This window comes from Narcine bancroftii, chromosome 6 (genome assembly GCF_036971445.1).
Source record: "Narcine bancroftii isolate sNarBan1 chromosome 6, sNarBan1.hap1, whole genome shotgun sequence".
NCBI lineage: Eukaryota > Metazoa > Chordata > Chondrichthyes > Torpediniformes > Narcinidae > Narcine > Narcine bancroftii.
The window spans coordinates 123,160,036-123,175,898 of record NC_091474.1 but is presented as its reverse complement, the minus strand read 5'-3'; the positions used below and the strand labels follow the sequence as shown (position 1 = coordinate 123,175,898).

General features: G+C 38.9%; 1 protein-coding gene across 1 annotated transcript in view; it reads right to left on the bottom strand.

Annotated features, from left to right (window-relative positions):
* The window catches only part of LOC138736409 (transient receptor potential cation channel subfamily V member 5-like), a 109,104-nt gene that overhangs the window by 13,325 nt on the left and 79,916 nt on the right, over positions 1-15,863 (bottom strand). The window contains exons 17-18 of the mRNA XM_069885894.1: positions 8,472-8,664; positions 7,121-7,197 (exon numbers count right to left, since the gene is read on the bottom strand). Of these exons, the coding sequence (XP_069741995.1) occupies positions 7,121-7,197; positions 8,472-8,664 (270 nt within the window). The remainder of the gene's footprint in view (positions 1-7,120; positions 7,198-8,471; positions 8,665-15,863) is intronic.

Here is a 15,863-nt window from a genome sequence, read left to right as displayed (position 1 = left end):
GAAGACAGACGGAGGGAAGATCGACAAGAATACCAACGTCAGGAAGGACAACAGATGAGCAGCCCAGGAGGGGAGGAACAGGAACAAGAGGCCCAGCAAGAAGAGGTAAAAAAGAGATACAGCAAAAAGAGATACAAGCAGCTCATCAGGAAAAACAGAAGAGACACAGACACAAAGAAGAGAAGAAGAAGACACAAACACAGATACAGACACAGAAGAAGAGGAAGAAGAAGACCAAGATCTTTACAGAGAAATAGAAGGTAAAACTGATGGACAAAGAGAAATAAAAGATAAAACTGATGAACAGACATAGATTGTCTTTTTTGAAGAACAAATGAGATGACTAAAAGAATGGTCATCATTAGAGATTAATGCAATTAAAAGGAAAATGAAAAGAACAGAAGATAAAATGCAAAGGTTAGAACTAGTAATGACAGAAATAGGGAAAAGAGTAGAGAATGTGGAAGAGTGGGAAACGGCTGTAGAAATAGAAGTAAATGACTTAAGAGGAAAATTGGAAGAAAGTGACAAAAAAATTAAAGGAACGACAGAAATGCAGGAAGAAATGGAAATAGAAAGGGCACACAGAGCATTAGCTTCGAAACCACAGACACATCAAAAACCAAGATATATCTGAGTAAAATTTTTGAGATACACGACAAGAGAAGATATACTGGAATGGGCAAGGAATAAAATTAAAGAAGATAGTAAACCATTGGAATACAGGGTCAAAAAATAATTTTTTACCCAGACATAAGTTTTGAACTCTTAAAGAGGAGGAAGGAATTTAATACAGCGAAATCAACTTTATGGAAAAAAGGTTACAAATTCATAGTAAGACATCCAGCCGTGCCTAAAATATTTATACCCGGGGAGCAAAACAGACTGTTCTTGGATCCAGAGAAAGCGCAAGAATTCACAGAACATTTGCAGGACAGGAGAAGAAATGAAGAAATGTAACAAAAATGAAGAATGGCAATAAAGTATATTTAAAGATGTAAAAACAATGTATATGTAAAGAACTAAAGAGGGAAAAGAGAAGGGAAAGAAGGGAGGAAGGGAAAAAAAGAGAGAGAGAGCTTTGTTATATGTGTTAAAAAAAAGTGTTTTCTGGAGAGAGCTAGGTAGAGGGGGAATAACCATCACTGCAAAATCAGTTGACGCTGCGAACAAGATCACAATCCAAATGAAAAGGGGAGTTGTGGTTGCCCAGCAAGGGATATGGGGAAACTCAGAGAGGGGGGGGGAACATTTGGGGTTAAGGTATTAGTGGATGTGGGAACTGCGGGGGTACTTTATGTCTTAAATGTGTTGTCGTACATTAAGCGTAATAAGAGAAAACTAAGAGATGAAAATGGGGAAAAGGGGGATGGACGTGGGAAAAGAGATGTATGCAAGATATAAGATGGCCATGTTGAACTATATAACTATAAACATTAATGGAATACATAACCAAATTAAAAAGAAGAGGCTACTAAATTTATTGAAGAAGGAAAAAATAGATATAGCATTTGTGCAGGAAACGCTAATTACTGAAGTGGAACATAACAAATTAAAGAGAGACTGGGTTGGACACATAGCGACAGCATCCTATAATTCAAAAGCTAGAGGTGTAGCCATACTAGTTAACAAATATGTACCAATCAAAATAGAGGAGGAAATAATAGATACAGCAGGGAGATATGCAGTGATAAAGTGTCAGATATACTCAGAATTTTGGAATTTGATCAATATATACGCACCTAACGAGAAGGATCAAAAGTTTATGCAGGATAATTTTTTGAAGATTGCAGACACACAAAGAAATATAGTGATAGAAGGGGATTTTAACCTTAATTTGGACCCAATGTTGGATAAAACTGGACAAAAGACAAGTAAAAAGAATAAAGTAGCCAAATTTATGGTTAAATCAATGCAGGAAATGAAACTTATGGATATATGGAGGCGGCAACACCCAAGAGAGAAGGAATTTTCATATTATTCGAGTCGGCACAAAACTTACTCAAGGATTGATATGTTTTTGTTGTCAGCCCATATTCAAGGGAGAGTTAGGAAAACTGAATATAAAGCCCTATTATTAGCAATAGAACTGGAGGACATCCCACCAAGAACATATAGATGGAGGTTAAACTCCATGCTACTTAAAAGACAGGAATTTAGGGAGTTTATTGAATGCCAAATTAAAACATATTTTGAAATAAACACAGGATCAGTGAAAGACAAATTTATATTATGGGACGCAATGAAAGCCTTCATTAGAGGGCAAATAATAAGTTATGTGACTAAGATGAAAAAGGATTACAATCGGGAAATAGAGCAGTTGGAAATGGAGATGGTAAGTACAGAAAAGGAATTAGTAAAAAGGGATGATATAATAAAAAGGAGAGTATTGGCGGACAAAAAAAAATACGAAACATTACAAATGTATAAGGTGGAGAAGAACATAATTAAAATGAAGCAAAAGTATTATGAACTAGGAGAAAAAACACACATAAAATATTATCCTGGCAATTTAAAACAGAACAAGTTAAAAGAACGATATTGGCATCAAGGAAAAAGGACAAAGAAATTACATATAATACAACAGAGATTAATTAAAATTTTAAAGAATTTTATGCACAATTGTATCAAACTGAGAACGAGGGGAAAGATGATAAAATAGAGGAATTTTTAGCTAAAATTGAACTGCTGAAATTACAAGAAGAGGAACAAAACAAACTAATAAAACCATTTGAAATAGAGAAAGTACAGGATATATTAAAAAAGCTGTTGAACAATAAAACATCAGGAGAGGATGGATTTCCAATAGAATGTTATAAAACATTTAAAGAGTTATTAATTCCTCCTCTTCTGGAAGTAATGAACCAAATAGAAGAAACACAAAACTTGCCAGATTCATGTAAGACAGCAATAATTACAGTAATACCAAAGACGGGGAAGGATCCACTAACACCAGCATCATATAGACCAATATCTCTACTTAACTCAGACGATAAGATAATAGCGAAATTATTAGCAAACAGATTAGCCGATTGTGTACCTAAAATAGTAAAACAAGATCAAACTGGATTTATTAAGAAAATACGAACAGCGGACAATGTCTGCAAACTTATTAATCTAATCTACGCAGTTCAAGGAAATAAGAAACCAACAGTGGCTGTTGCTCTAGATGCAGAAAAAGCCTTTGACAGGGTAGAGTGGAATTACTTATTTAAAGTATTACAGAAGTTCAATCTATCAGAAAAATATATAAATTGGATTAAAGCATTATATAATGGACCATTGGCGAAGGTAAGAGTAAATGGATATGTATCGAGTCACTTTAAATTAAGTAGGTCAACTAGACAGGGATGTCCACTATCCGCCTTATTGTTCGCCTTAGCAATAGAACCTTTGGTAGAACTGATAAGAATAGAAAATAAAATAAAAGGGATAAAAATAAAGGAGTAGGAGTATAAAATCAGTTTATTTGCAGATGACATCATAGTATACCTAACAGAACCAGAGGTTTCAGTTAAAAAATTACATAAGAATTTGAAGGAATATGGAGAAATATCAGGGTACAAGATCAATGCAAATAAAAATGAAGTGATGCCAATGAGTATTGCAGACTATACAGAATTTAAAAAAGAATCACCATTTAAATGGCAAGCACAAGCAATCCAATACCTAGGGATCAGGTTAGATAATAACTTAAGCCACTTATGCAAACTAAATTATCATCCACTAATAAAGAAATTGCAGGAAGACTTAGAACAATGGAAAGAATTACCACTAATGCTGATAGGAAGGGTAAACTGCATTAAAATGAACGTGTTCCCAAGGATACAATACTTATTTCAAACATTACCAATTCCCTTAACAGAAAAATTCTTTAAGGAACTAAAGAGAATAATAAGGAAATTCTTGTGGGAAGGGAGGAATCCAAGGGTAGCATTAGATAAATTAGCAGAGAGGTATAATCAAGGTGGTTTACAGTTACCAAATTTTAGAAATTATTATAGAGCCACAAAATTGAGGTATTTATCAGGTTTTTATCAGACAAGGGAAAAACCAGACTGGACTACGATAGAACTAGATAAAATAGGGGAAAAGGTACCGGAACATATAGCTTATGAGTGGGATGAAAAGCTGATGCAATATAAAAACTCACCAGTACTGCATTATTTACTTAATACATGGAAGAAGATCCACTTAGAAAGGAAAAAAACGAATGATCAAATACCAAAATTAATATTGACGCAAAATCTGCTAATCCCTTTTACAATAGACAACCTTTCCTTTAGAGAATGGGAGAGAAAAGGAATCAAAAGAATAGAAAACTGTTTTTTGGGAAATAATGTATTAACATTTGAACAGTTGAAGTACAAATATGGAACAACTCATGGTACAATGTTTGCATATCATCAATTGAAAGCTTATTTAAAGAATAAATTGGGAAACAGCTTGAGATTACTTGAAAGAAGCAGCCTTGAATACGTGATTACAGACACAATGATAATCAGAAGATTTATAACCAACATGTACATTAAGCTGCAAGATAAGGAAAATGAAATAAACTATAAACCTAAGCAGAAGTGGGAAAAGGATCTGAACATAAAGATAAAAAATGAAGTATGGGAAAAGTTATGTTTTGGAACTATGAAGAATACAATAAACACAAGGTTATGCATGATACAGTATAATTGGTTACACAGGGTATATATTACTCCTCAAAAGTTTAAAAAATGGGATTCAACATTATTGGATAGATGTTTTCGCTGTAAGAAGGAAATGTAAACAACATTACATGCAACTTGGGCATGTACGAAAGTAAATACGTTTTGGGAAGAATTAAATCAGATACTAAATAAAATTACAAAAAATAACATACCAAAAAAAACAGAGATATTTCTTTTAAGTAACATAAGAAGTAGAGAATTAGGCCTCAAATTGGATAAAGTGCAAAAAAAATTCATTATGATACCCTTAACGATAGCAAAAAAATGTATAATGTCAACTTGGAAAATGGAAGAGAGCATGACTATTCAGCAATGGTACATGGAAATGAATAAATGTATTCCATTGGAAAAAATAACATATAATTTAAAAAATAAGGTCACAATGTTTGAACAAATTTGGGAACCATACATGGAACATAACAGAGAGAGCTTGCTACGACCTCCATCCCCTAAAATGAGAATGAAAATGATAAGAAGACAAAATGACTAGATTCAGTGTGTAATAAATAGATGATACATTTTTCTTGTTTATTTTCCTTTGTGTGAAAATATTATTTTATGGTTTTATTGTATTGTTTATGTTGAATATTTATGGGTTTTGGAGGTGGGTGGGTTGAGAGGAGGGAGGGAAAAGGGAGAAAAAGGGGAGAAAAGACCACTGTGTAAATTTAATGAGATACGTTTGTCCATATTTTGGTTGATATGGTTCAGAGTGTTAAAAATTAAAAATTATTTAAAGAAGAATGAAAGAGAAATATGAAATATCTTAAAATACTTTGTTTTCTTATTATCAAGTACTATTGTTGGATAATTTTGGGTGTATGTTACGGTTACCTAGGTGATCTAAATATGGTAAGAAAGGATTTATATCTGAGATGTATGCTTTATTGCAGACTGAAATGTTTAAGCCGGATATTTATAAATCTAAATTAAAATGGGAGAAAGATTTGTACACATCTATTGCTCAGGATGATTGGATGAACTTATGGGATGATAGAATGACACCGGATTAAATTGTGAATGTAAGATTGGTTTATTATTTTCTTCATCAGTTGTACTTGACACCGGAGAAATTAAAGAAATATGTTTATTTCTTCTGATTTATGTTTTAGGTGCTATAAACAAGTTGGTTGGTTCTTTTTTACATTCTACTTGGTCATGTGAGACAGTGAAACCCTTTTGGAATAAAATTAAGGAACTTTTAGAAGCTATATTCAAATTTTAAATTTCACTTGACCCTATGGTATTTTTACTGGATTATATTAAGAAATTGAGTTTGAAATTAAAATTAGATAAATTTCAAGTTGCTTTTTTGAGATTGGCCTTAGCTGTGGCTTGAAAATGTTTGGCATGACTTGGAAAAACGAGACCAATTTGTATTCCATTGGAAAAGATAACATATAATTCATATCATAATTATTCCTTCTTTATTAAAACCTAGAGCCCATATATGAAATGTATGAGGTTGAATTTGTAATAGTTTTTTCCCCCACAAATTGATGGTGCTGCCCCAAACCATGGCAATAACGGAAGGCTGTTATGTTATTCGATCTCCACTTCTATTCTCATCTTTCTTTTGGGGTAGTTTAGAGGGGGCTGGGAGGGGTGGTGGGGTGTTATATGTGGTAAAATATGTATTTACTTGTATTTTATTGTATGATTTATTATGATCAATAAATAAAATTTTCAAAAAAAAAGAGATTGGATATCAATGCTGAAAGTGGTTGAGTTCAGGGAACTGGAAGCTGTTGAAGTGATGGAGGACCAAAAGGCAACAAAACTGAGTCAAGGTAAGCAGATACAAATTTGGTAGGGCAGGATCACATGGAAACAATCGGTCTACTGGGATAATTGTGTTTATGGATCTTCGGTGGAAGGTAGAATCAGGCAGGGCGGAGTTAGGAAACAATAAGATTGGAGGCCATGGAAGGAAGATGACCAGAGGTGATAAGTTCAGAGACAGTGCGCGAGTCAGTGGTTTGATGCATTTTGGTGGATCCTGTTGAAGGGAGTAAATAAGAGGTGCCTGAAAGTTGTCACTTAGCCAGATAGAGGTCAGTGTGGCATTCCACAACAGCACCATCCTGTCTGTGGTTTTGTTAATGTGGTTGGGAATGGTGAGGATAGAGTGGAGAGCAGTGCATTCAGAGGGGGTAAGATTAGAAGTTGAGACGATCAGTGAATTATGTAAAGGCCATATTATAAATGCACCTTTCAATTTCCTGTGTTGAAAGATAATTGACAATTCATGTATGTGTGGCAATTATCAATACCAGATACACGACTTATATAAATATATTACCATTTGTAATATATGATGATGGATCAAACACAAAGATCAACGATAAAATAATTGTCAAGAATAAAAGCTGCAGTAAAGTAAGATCCATCTGCCTCACCTTTTACGTATACCACCGATTCCCTTGAAATGCATCATCCTGGTCTTTAGAAATACTTCAATATCATGAAGCTGCTTCTATTAAGTGTCAATAATATGACTTTAGGTGAGTAAATCTTGATAAATAAAAAGCAGGCATGATAAACATTCTGAAAACTTATTGGTGATTATTTTTGGCATTCATATATTCATTGAAATTATTAGATTTTGGATGAATTTTATTCAAATGCTACACAAAACTACCATGATATGTACCACCATCAAATTAACAATTGTTTGAACAAAGATAATCTGAAAAATACTTAGAAGCAAACATTCAGTATGTCCATATATTCCAAATGGTAGTTGAATCAGATTAAAATTTAATATAAAGGCTTTCAAACAGCATCAACCCTCAGCATTGAACAGCTTTTGATCTGCATGAGAATAGACCACAGTTTACTGGTTTGTTCCTTTATTTAAATTTCATTGCCCATCATTTCTCCAGAACATTTTATGACCTTTTCCAAAAGAAAATATTGAAGATGATGCTTAAAATTTAAAAAAACTTTCAAAATCAAATATTTTAGGGAATTTCAAAGTTCCATTCCCATTTATCCAGGTAACCTCTATTTCCTGTTCATAGAGCTAGTTTTATTTCTCATATTAGGATGGGATTTTGATGAATTTCCCACTGGCCCAGGAATTTTGGGCAGATACTGGAAATGGATGTTTCCACCTTACGTGCTATACACTCTAATTTCTAATTTGTATAGGATGTATATGAGCCAATAGTATTTTAACAAACACATTAATTTGCAACATTTGCTTTTATGCAAACATCTGTCTATCCCATTCACCATTTTGTAAATATATAACTTCCTCTTAAATACATCTATGATTTTTATTTTATCTATTCCTTTAGTAACATATTCTACAGTCTCAATATTCTGGATAAAGGGAATTCTTCAGAAGTCTCTTCTGGATTTACTGGTGATTGTCTTTCAGTCATAAAATCTGGCTTTGGTATCTCAAACCAGTGGCCAAATTCTTTTCTGTCTACCTGAATAAACCCTTTCATCATGTCTGCTTAATGCAAACCAAAACATGAATAGCTGTGCACTCAGCATAGGCCTTCCAATCTTTTCTGACCCCATGAGAATCCACATTTTCCAAAAGATCCTCTGCCCACCCCATATGACCTCACTCAAGTGACTAGGTTTTGCTCTAGTTTCATACTGAGTAAATGGAACATCTGTCTTAGTTAAGCCTCAAGTTATGAAATGGGGTCAATAACCTCAAAAATCAATGGCTGCTTCAGTCATAAAAGTGAAAAGAACAACACTTTTGAGATATTGTTTTTGAATACTTACTGTAATCGTCACGAATGCTCCTTTAAGGAATGAAGCTACAGTTACATCATCCTGGACTATTAATGGCATGCATTGTTTGCAGATAAAATAATGTGCTGCCTGATGATCAAAATAGAAGAGCCAACTCTTGTCCCTCTTTACTAATATAGCCAGCCGTTCCATTGTTAATTTGGTTGAGATCTCATCCTGTGCTCTGCAGAAAAATTAGTATTGTATAGTATTGTAAAAGAAAAATTATATTGTGAGATATTAACTGAATAATTTCTTAGTGTAGTCAAGGTTATTTCAGCCAGCATACAAGCTATTAAACTGATGGTGGGTTTACTATTGTAGCTGAAGCCAAACTGATACTCCCTTATTTTCTTGGAGATACTTTGGGGCTGAGATAAATGATCCAAAAATAAAGCTGTGTGCATGGCACAGTTGAAAACTGAGCTAAATAAGAACATTTGCAGGTGCTGGAGGTCAAGTGCAATACAAAAAGAAATCTAGCAGGTCACACAGCATCCATAGGAAATAAAGGGTTACCAATGTTTTGGGCCTGGGCTTTTCATCATTATTAAGGAAAAAAAAACAGACAGTCATCTGAATAAAAAAATGGGGATGGGAAAGGGAGGAAAGTGAGGAGCATATACTAACAAGTAAGAGGTAATAGGTGGATTCAGATAGGAGAATAGAATTGAAAGAAGCTGAGAAGTGAAGGGGGAGAAGGCAGAGAGCTATAAAGGGGATCGCTCTAAAACCAGGCTGGGAAATGGCTTCTTCCTACCAGTTGCAAGATTGATGAACATTATCAATATCCTGTAACTGAGTAAATCATCCCAAATATTTATATTTATTTTAACTTATATCTCTATGTAAGTTAATAAATAAAATTTTCCAAAGAGATTGGATGTCAATGCTGGAAGTGGTTGAATAGCTGTGCACTATCAATCCACCATCTGACCTCCTGGTCAGAAATGATGTTTCACTGGATTTTAAATTTAGTCAAATGATAAACTTGAACTTGGAAGAGGTAGGGAGCAAAGAAGACAGAGAAATAGGGAAAACTGAGCAGCTAGTTGCAATTTTTAAAGTATTCTTTGTATTTGTTTAATAAGGGGATCTTTAAGTGATTTATCACTTCGAGCCAGAAAATTTACAATTCAGATGAAAAGGCTGGGTCCTCAGTAAACAAAGCAAAAGGGACAAAAGGCTGGGTAGAAGCTACAGCTTCAGTGTCCAAGGCATCAAATCGACACATTAGCAATCTCACCAAGCCTCTATCTTCAAATAATTGCATCTGGTTCCTGACAACTGAAATATTAGTGCAAATGAAATGAATCTGAATTGATTTGACACAAATTCTTTGTGTCAGAAGCTTTAACTAACATACAACATATGTTGAAAACAAAACCTCATTGCTTCATTGAAAAGCACCAACTGCAAATGCTCAAAATTCAAAAATAAAAACAGAAAATGCTGAAAAATGTTTTGTACATAAGGCAGCAATTTTTGGAGGAGATGCAGCTTGACCTGATGTGCATTTCCAGCATTTTCTTTTATTTCAGATTTCCAGCATTTGCAGGTTTTTTTTTAGTCAGTGAAAATAAACTCCTTCAGGATTTTAAGGAACATTCTTGAAACCATTACACCCAAAATGGCAGAGATCAACTCAGAAAATACTGTAAGACTCCAAATATTTCTTTTATCAATCCAAGCCCAGAAGAAATCTTGAAAAAAAACCTTAAAGACATGATTTATTTAAAGGGAATATAATTGCAACTGGAAACAACCCTTATCAAAGCACTGACTGGTTGTCAATTGTTTTCGGCATTCATAGATATTAGAAAGGAGGCTTTTATAACAGGGTGTGCAAATTGCAAATGTGTTAAGCTATAAGACTGAACTGAATAAAAAGTGGAAGAATATGATTCAAATCAAGGACACTACATTGCAAGAGACTGCAACTGCACACTTCGTTTAATGTGGAGATCACAAAGGAACAAAAGTGGAAACTGACAGGCAGCAAGGACAGGCAGCATTGGTGGAAATAAAAAATGTCAACATCTTAGGTCAAAGATCTTCATCAAAACTAGGAAAGAGATAAAAAAAAGATTTTATAAGCTGAGGAAAAGGTGGTATAAGGGAATAGGCAGGGCAGGAAATGTGTGTAATTGGATGAGATAAAGTCAAATGGGCTATTGGATTGCAGGAGAGTGATTATGTTTGTTTAGGCCCTTTCAAGCAAGAAAAATGCCCATTTGTAAAGGCAAAGGTTCTTTGACCTTGTGCCTAAAGAGTTACCTCTCTAAATGTGCTGTGGCCAGCTCCGAGACATCGATTCTAACCCTTCTTGGGGAAGGAAAATCGGCAGAACGTTGCACTCCACCACCTGACCTAAATATATAGCGACTGCAAGTGGCTGGTTAGGGGTGGGCTGATGATACCATCAGCCCGTAACCCATCTCCCCACTCACCCCTCTACTTCCATGACCTCCTTAAGGCAGGGGTGGCGGGCGGGAGCCATCGGGGCAGCGGGGGCCGGTGAGTGCCATCAGGGGGTGGCTGGTGTGGGCTGTGATAGCTTCACTGGGCCTCTTTGGCTTTCAGGGCCGCTCTCTGAAGCTCAAAATGTGGCAGAGCAATGGCTGTCTTCCCTACCCATAATCACCCACACAGCTGGAACTGTTCTGGGAAACAGAGCAGATCCAGCTGTGCGGGAGATTATGGGTAGGGAAGATGGCCATTGCTCTACTGTGTATTTATGATGGGTGGTGCTATGGCACCAATCACCCCGCCTCCATCGGATCCGGAGGGTGCTAAGAGGTGCTGCTCAATATGAATGCGACACTGGAGCAGCCTTTTAGGGCTGCTGTCCGAAAGGTAAATTTTAAGTTTCTGATCTGCTCTTGCAGCCGACCTCCAGGTGGAGGCCTGACATTAAATTTTTCTGCATCACGTGTTTCTAATAGTAGAGCCATGAGATATGTCCAGCAGTCAGGCTGAACTAATGAGGAAAGAAAACAGCCAAAATCATTGTTGGGCACTACCAGTTGGCCCAATAATTACAGAGAAAAGGACTGAGGGGAACAATAGGCTTTATTACACATGAGACTGCTGGTCTGGGTCCAAGCTAGGGAAGTGAGGGAAGAGGAGACTCAACCTTTATAGCCTGGGTCACAGGGGAGGAGTCCAGGGAGGAGTCTAGGAGAGGATGTCATCAGGAGGGCAGGCCAGCCTGTGCCTGTAATACATACAACCATATCATTACATTCACCCCATCTTTTAAAAATAGAGACCACCGGGAACAATCACGAGGAGATGGGGGGGGGGGGGGAGGAGAAGAAAAACGGAAGAAAAAAAAAGGCAGACGCTCCCTCAGACTAGAAGTCAGTCACACAGGTGACTTCCTCCTTCTGCCGAACTGCCGAGGGGCTGGCATCTCCTTAGGAGAGGAGGCCGTCGTGGGAGAGGCCGGGGAAGGAACCATTGGGGTTGGGGTGCTGGTGGGGGACTCCTGGAGGAATGGGTGGTCTCACTGTCAGGTGGCTCAGACTCCAGGATTGTGCCCCTGTGCAGTGTGATCAGCTCTGTAGTCTGGTTGGTCGCCGGCTGGGTCATTTCAGGGTCTCTGGCCCTCGCCAGGTCTCAGATCGATACAGTGCCCGCATGGCCATCAGGGTACCTTACGACCAAGTATTGGGGGTTGGCGTGAATTTCTACCAGTGGGTCCGTCTTATGGCCCCTGATGTGCATCCATAGCAGGACCAGCTGTGGTATTGCCAACCAAGGAGGGATGGATGAACCGTTCGCCCATCTCCTAGGGAAAGCAAAGAGGCGTTCGTGCGGGGTGGTGTTAGTAGCGGTGCATAGCAATGATTGGATGGCATGGAATGCCTCAGGCAAAACGTCCTGCCAGTGGGACACTGGCATATTCCTGGACCTGAGGACCAGGAGCACCACCTTCCAGACAGTGGTGTTATCCCTTTCCACCTGGCCATTACCCCTGGTGGTCCTGCTGGTGGCTATGCCTCTGGCTAGGTAGTACTGTCGCAGCTCCTCACTCATGAATAAAGACCCGCAGTCGCCATGAATATAGTCAGGGTACCCGAACAGGGTGAGATGCTGCGCAGCACCTTGATAACTGTTGTCGAGGTCATATCCGGGCAGGGAATAGCAAAGGGGAACCTGGAGAATTTGTCCACCATGGTCAGGAAGTAGGCATTCCTATTTGAGGTTGGGTGGGGGCCCTTGAAATTGACACTGAGTCGTTTAAAGGGGCGTGTGGCCTTAATGAGGTGTGCCTTTTCTGGCAGGTAGAATTGCGGCTTACATTCTGCACATATCTGGCAGCGTCTGGTCATGGAGTGGATGTCCTCTATGGAGTACGGGACGTTTCGAGTCTTGACAAAGTGGTACAGCCTCGTGACTCTGGGGTGGCACAGATTGTCATGAAGGGCCTAGAGACGGTTGAGATGCGCGCTGGCGCACATTCCCCAGGATAAGACATCTGGAGGATCATTGAGTTTACCCGGCCAATACAAGATATTGTAATTATACGTGGATAGCTCGATCCTCCACCTAAGAATCTTGTCATTTTTTTTATTTTACCCCGCTGTTTTGTATTGAACATGAAGGCCACTGCCCTCTGGTCTGTCAGCAGGGTAAACCTTTTACCAGCCAGGTAATGTCAGCAGTGGCACATCGCCTCAACGATCGCTTGTGCCTCCTTCTTGACGGAGGAGTGCCGTACTTCGGGACCGTGCAGGGTGCGGGAGAAAAACACTACCAGCCTGCCTGCCTGGTTAAGTGTGGTGGCCAGTGCGAAGTCGGGGGCATCACTCTCCACCTGGAAGGGGATGGACTCGTCCACAGTATGCATTGTGGTCTTTGCGATGTCTCCTCGGATCTGATGAAACGCAACCTGGGCTTCCGCCGATAATGGGAAGGTTCTGGATTTAATCGGGGATTGCTCTTTTTAGCAGGAGTTGATCCTCCTTGAGGAGATGTTGTCAAATATAATCCGACCTCAATCCCGACACGCAGGCATCTCGGACCAGATCTTCCACATACTGGGTCAACGATATTGTGGCCATCGGGATCCCTAAACAGTCTTTTCCCAGTGTGACCAGAGATTGAATGAACTCTTCAGCTGACTCACCAGGCTGCTGTTTTCTGTACGCAAGCAGGTAACGGGACTAGACTTCATTGACCTTTGACTTGTATAGCGCCCATAGCTCAGCCATCACCTCGACGTAGATCATGCTGCTTTGGATGGGCTGGAAAGCCCTCTGGCCGACTCTTCTCGCCCGAATCGACTACTTCAGAGGCGGCCTCGAGGAAGTTATTGAAGCAGTTCACCCACTGTTCAGAGGTCAGATGCACCTGGGACTTAGGGATCTACCTCTAGCCGATCGGGGCACAGCAACTTCCCCATTACCGGAGACCTTCAAAAATCATGTGTAATAAATTGTTGGGCGCTACCAGTTGCCCCAATAATCACAGAGACAAAGACTGAGGGGAACAATAGGCTTTATTACACACAAGACTGCTGGCCCGGGTCCAAGCTAAGGAAATGAGGGAAGGAAGAGGAGACTCGACCTTTATGGTCTGGGTCACGGGAGAAGTCCAGGGAGGAGTCTAGGAGAGGATGTCATCAGGAGAGCGGGCCAGCCTGTGCCTGTAGTACATACAAGCATATCATTATAATCATAAAGGCTGATTTACAGCAGAAATAGCCAATTCTGAAGCAAAAAGAGTTACTTAAAGTTGAAGAATTGGATCTTATACCCAAAGACTGCAATGTACCTGGACATGAAATCTGCTGTTGTCCTTCAAACTTGCATTAGGTCTTGTGTAACACATAGATGCCACAGGCAGAGAAATAAATGTGGGGATGGATGGAATGGCCTACTGCAAAACGTATTGTCTACATCAGAGGGAATTTTTTGGAAACTCCCCATATCAGAGGAAAATTAATCAAGATGGAAGAAAAACGAGAATGGAACGGAGTCCTTACAAGACCAAAGATCTCCAATCCAAATCATACACTCTTATTTCTCTTCCCAAAGCTGCTGTTTGAACTACTGAATATTTTACATTTTTATTTCAGATTTCAACAACCACAGTTTTTATTGATTTTCCATGTGAATAAAGTCCAATTCAGCAACCATATCAAACTATCAAACTAGATCCATGCAATATATGAGCATCATGGAACTAGATACAAACAGTGCAATGAAAATGTGTTCCCCCCACTTAAGCCAAAAAAAAAATCAAGATTCAAGTTATTGACATGTAATAAAGACAGTGCAATATGACTAGAAATTTGTTTTCGTCTGCAATAGGGCAGACAGATTCACCATTTGACAGAAATTGCCTGAAGCACCACTTATAGAGAAAGAGAAGCAAGAGAGTCCCTCCCCCCCCCCCCCCAGAGTTCCTGTGTTTCCATGGATTTGCCTTCAGCACTCCCAAAGCCCCTGCTGCCACCTGTCTAGTCTAAACCATCAGCAGCCCGAGCTCCAGATTCAAAGCTCTGACATGATCTGGAAACCTTCAGCACCCTCTCATATCCCAGTTTCGATACCTGGTACTCCTTCAGCCAGCCTTGAGCCAGTCTCCAGCAGTCCACATCCCAGTGTAAATCCCTCAATTACAGTTTCAAGCAGCCCACAGCCTGCATGAGTTCCTCGCCTCGAGTCGCCAACAGCCTGCCACCTGTGTGTTATTCAGCCTTATAACTCCTCACTGTTCCTCTGCTGTGGTCTCTGTCCCATTGGGTCACTTCTTCTGCTTCTCCTTCTCAGAAGGGTGTGGTTTCTTCCTTTTCTGGTGCCCTGCCCCAGTCCTCTTCTTCCCTGGAATCTGCAACCCTTCGTGGCTGCTGCCAATCATAAGTGCCGCCATCTTGGGCGCAGATCCGCGACCACTGGATTTTCAATAAAACCACCGTTATCTCCATTTACAGGCAATTTAAAACCTGTACAGAGCTGATGGCAGTCATGCTGGGCAATCTCAAATATAAATTTGGCAAGAAAATCTGAACAGTGGATACACTGGTAATAAAAAAACCTACTTTTTCTTTCAGGCTAAATAGCTAACAGTTGCTCAGCCACACTAGGTGCCATGATTTATCTCCGAGACTTGGACACCACCAAAATACGATAACAAATTTGAAACACGTCAAGTATTAAACACAGAGAAGGTGAAATCCTATATTATCTCAGGGGGAAGAAGGTTAGTTGGGTGTGAACATATAAACATCCTACAGTATTTTAAAACATTTTTGCTATTAATCAAATACTCTTATAGCTGCTGTGGTTGAAACACATTTTAAAATACTTTCATAACTATCAGGTTATGGATATTATTTGAGCCAAATGTTTTTGGGAACTATCAGTGTCATAA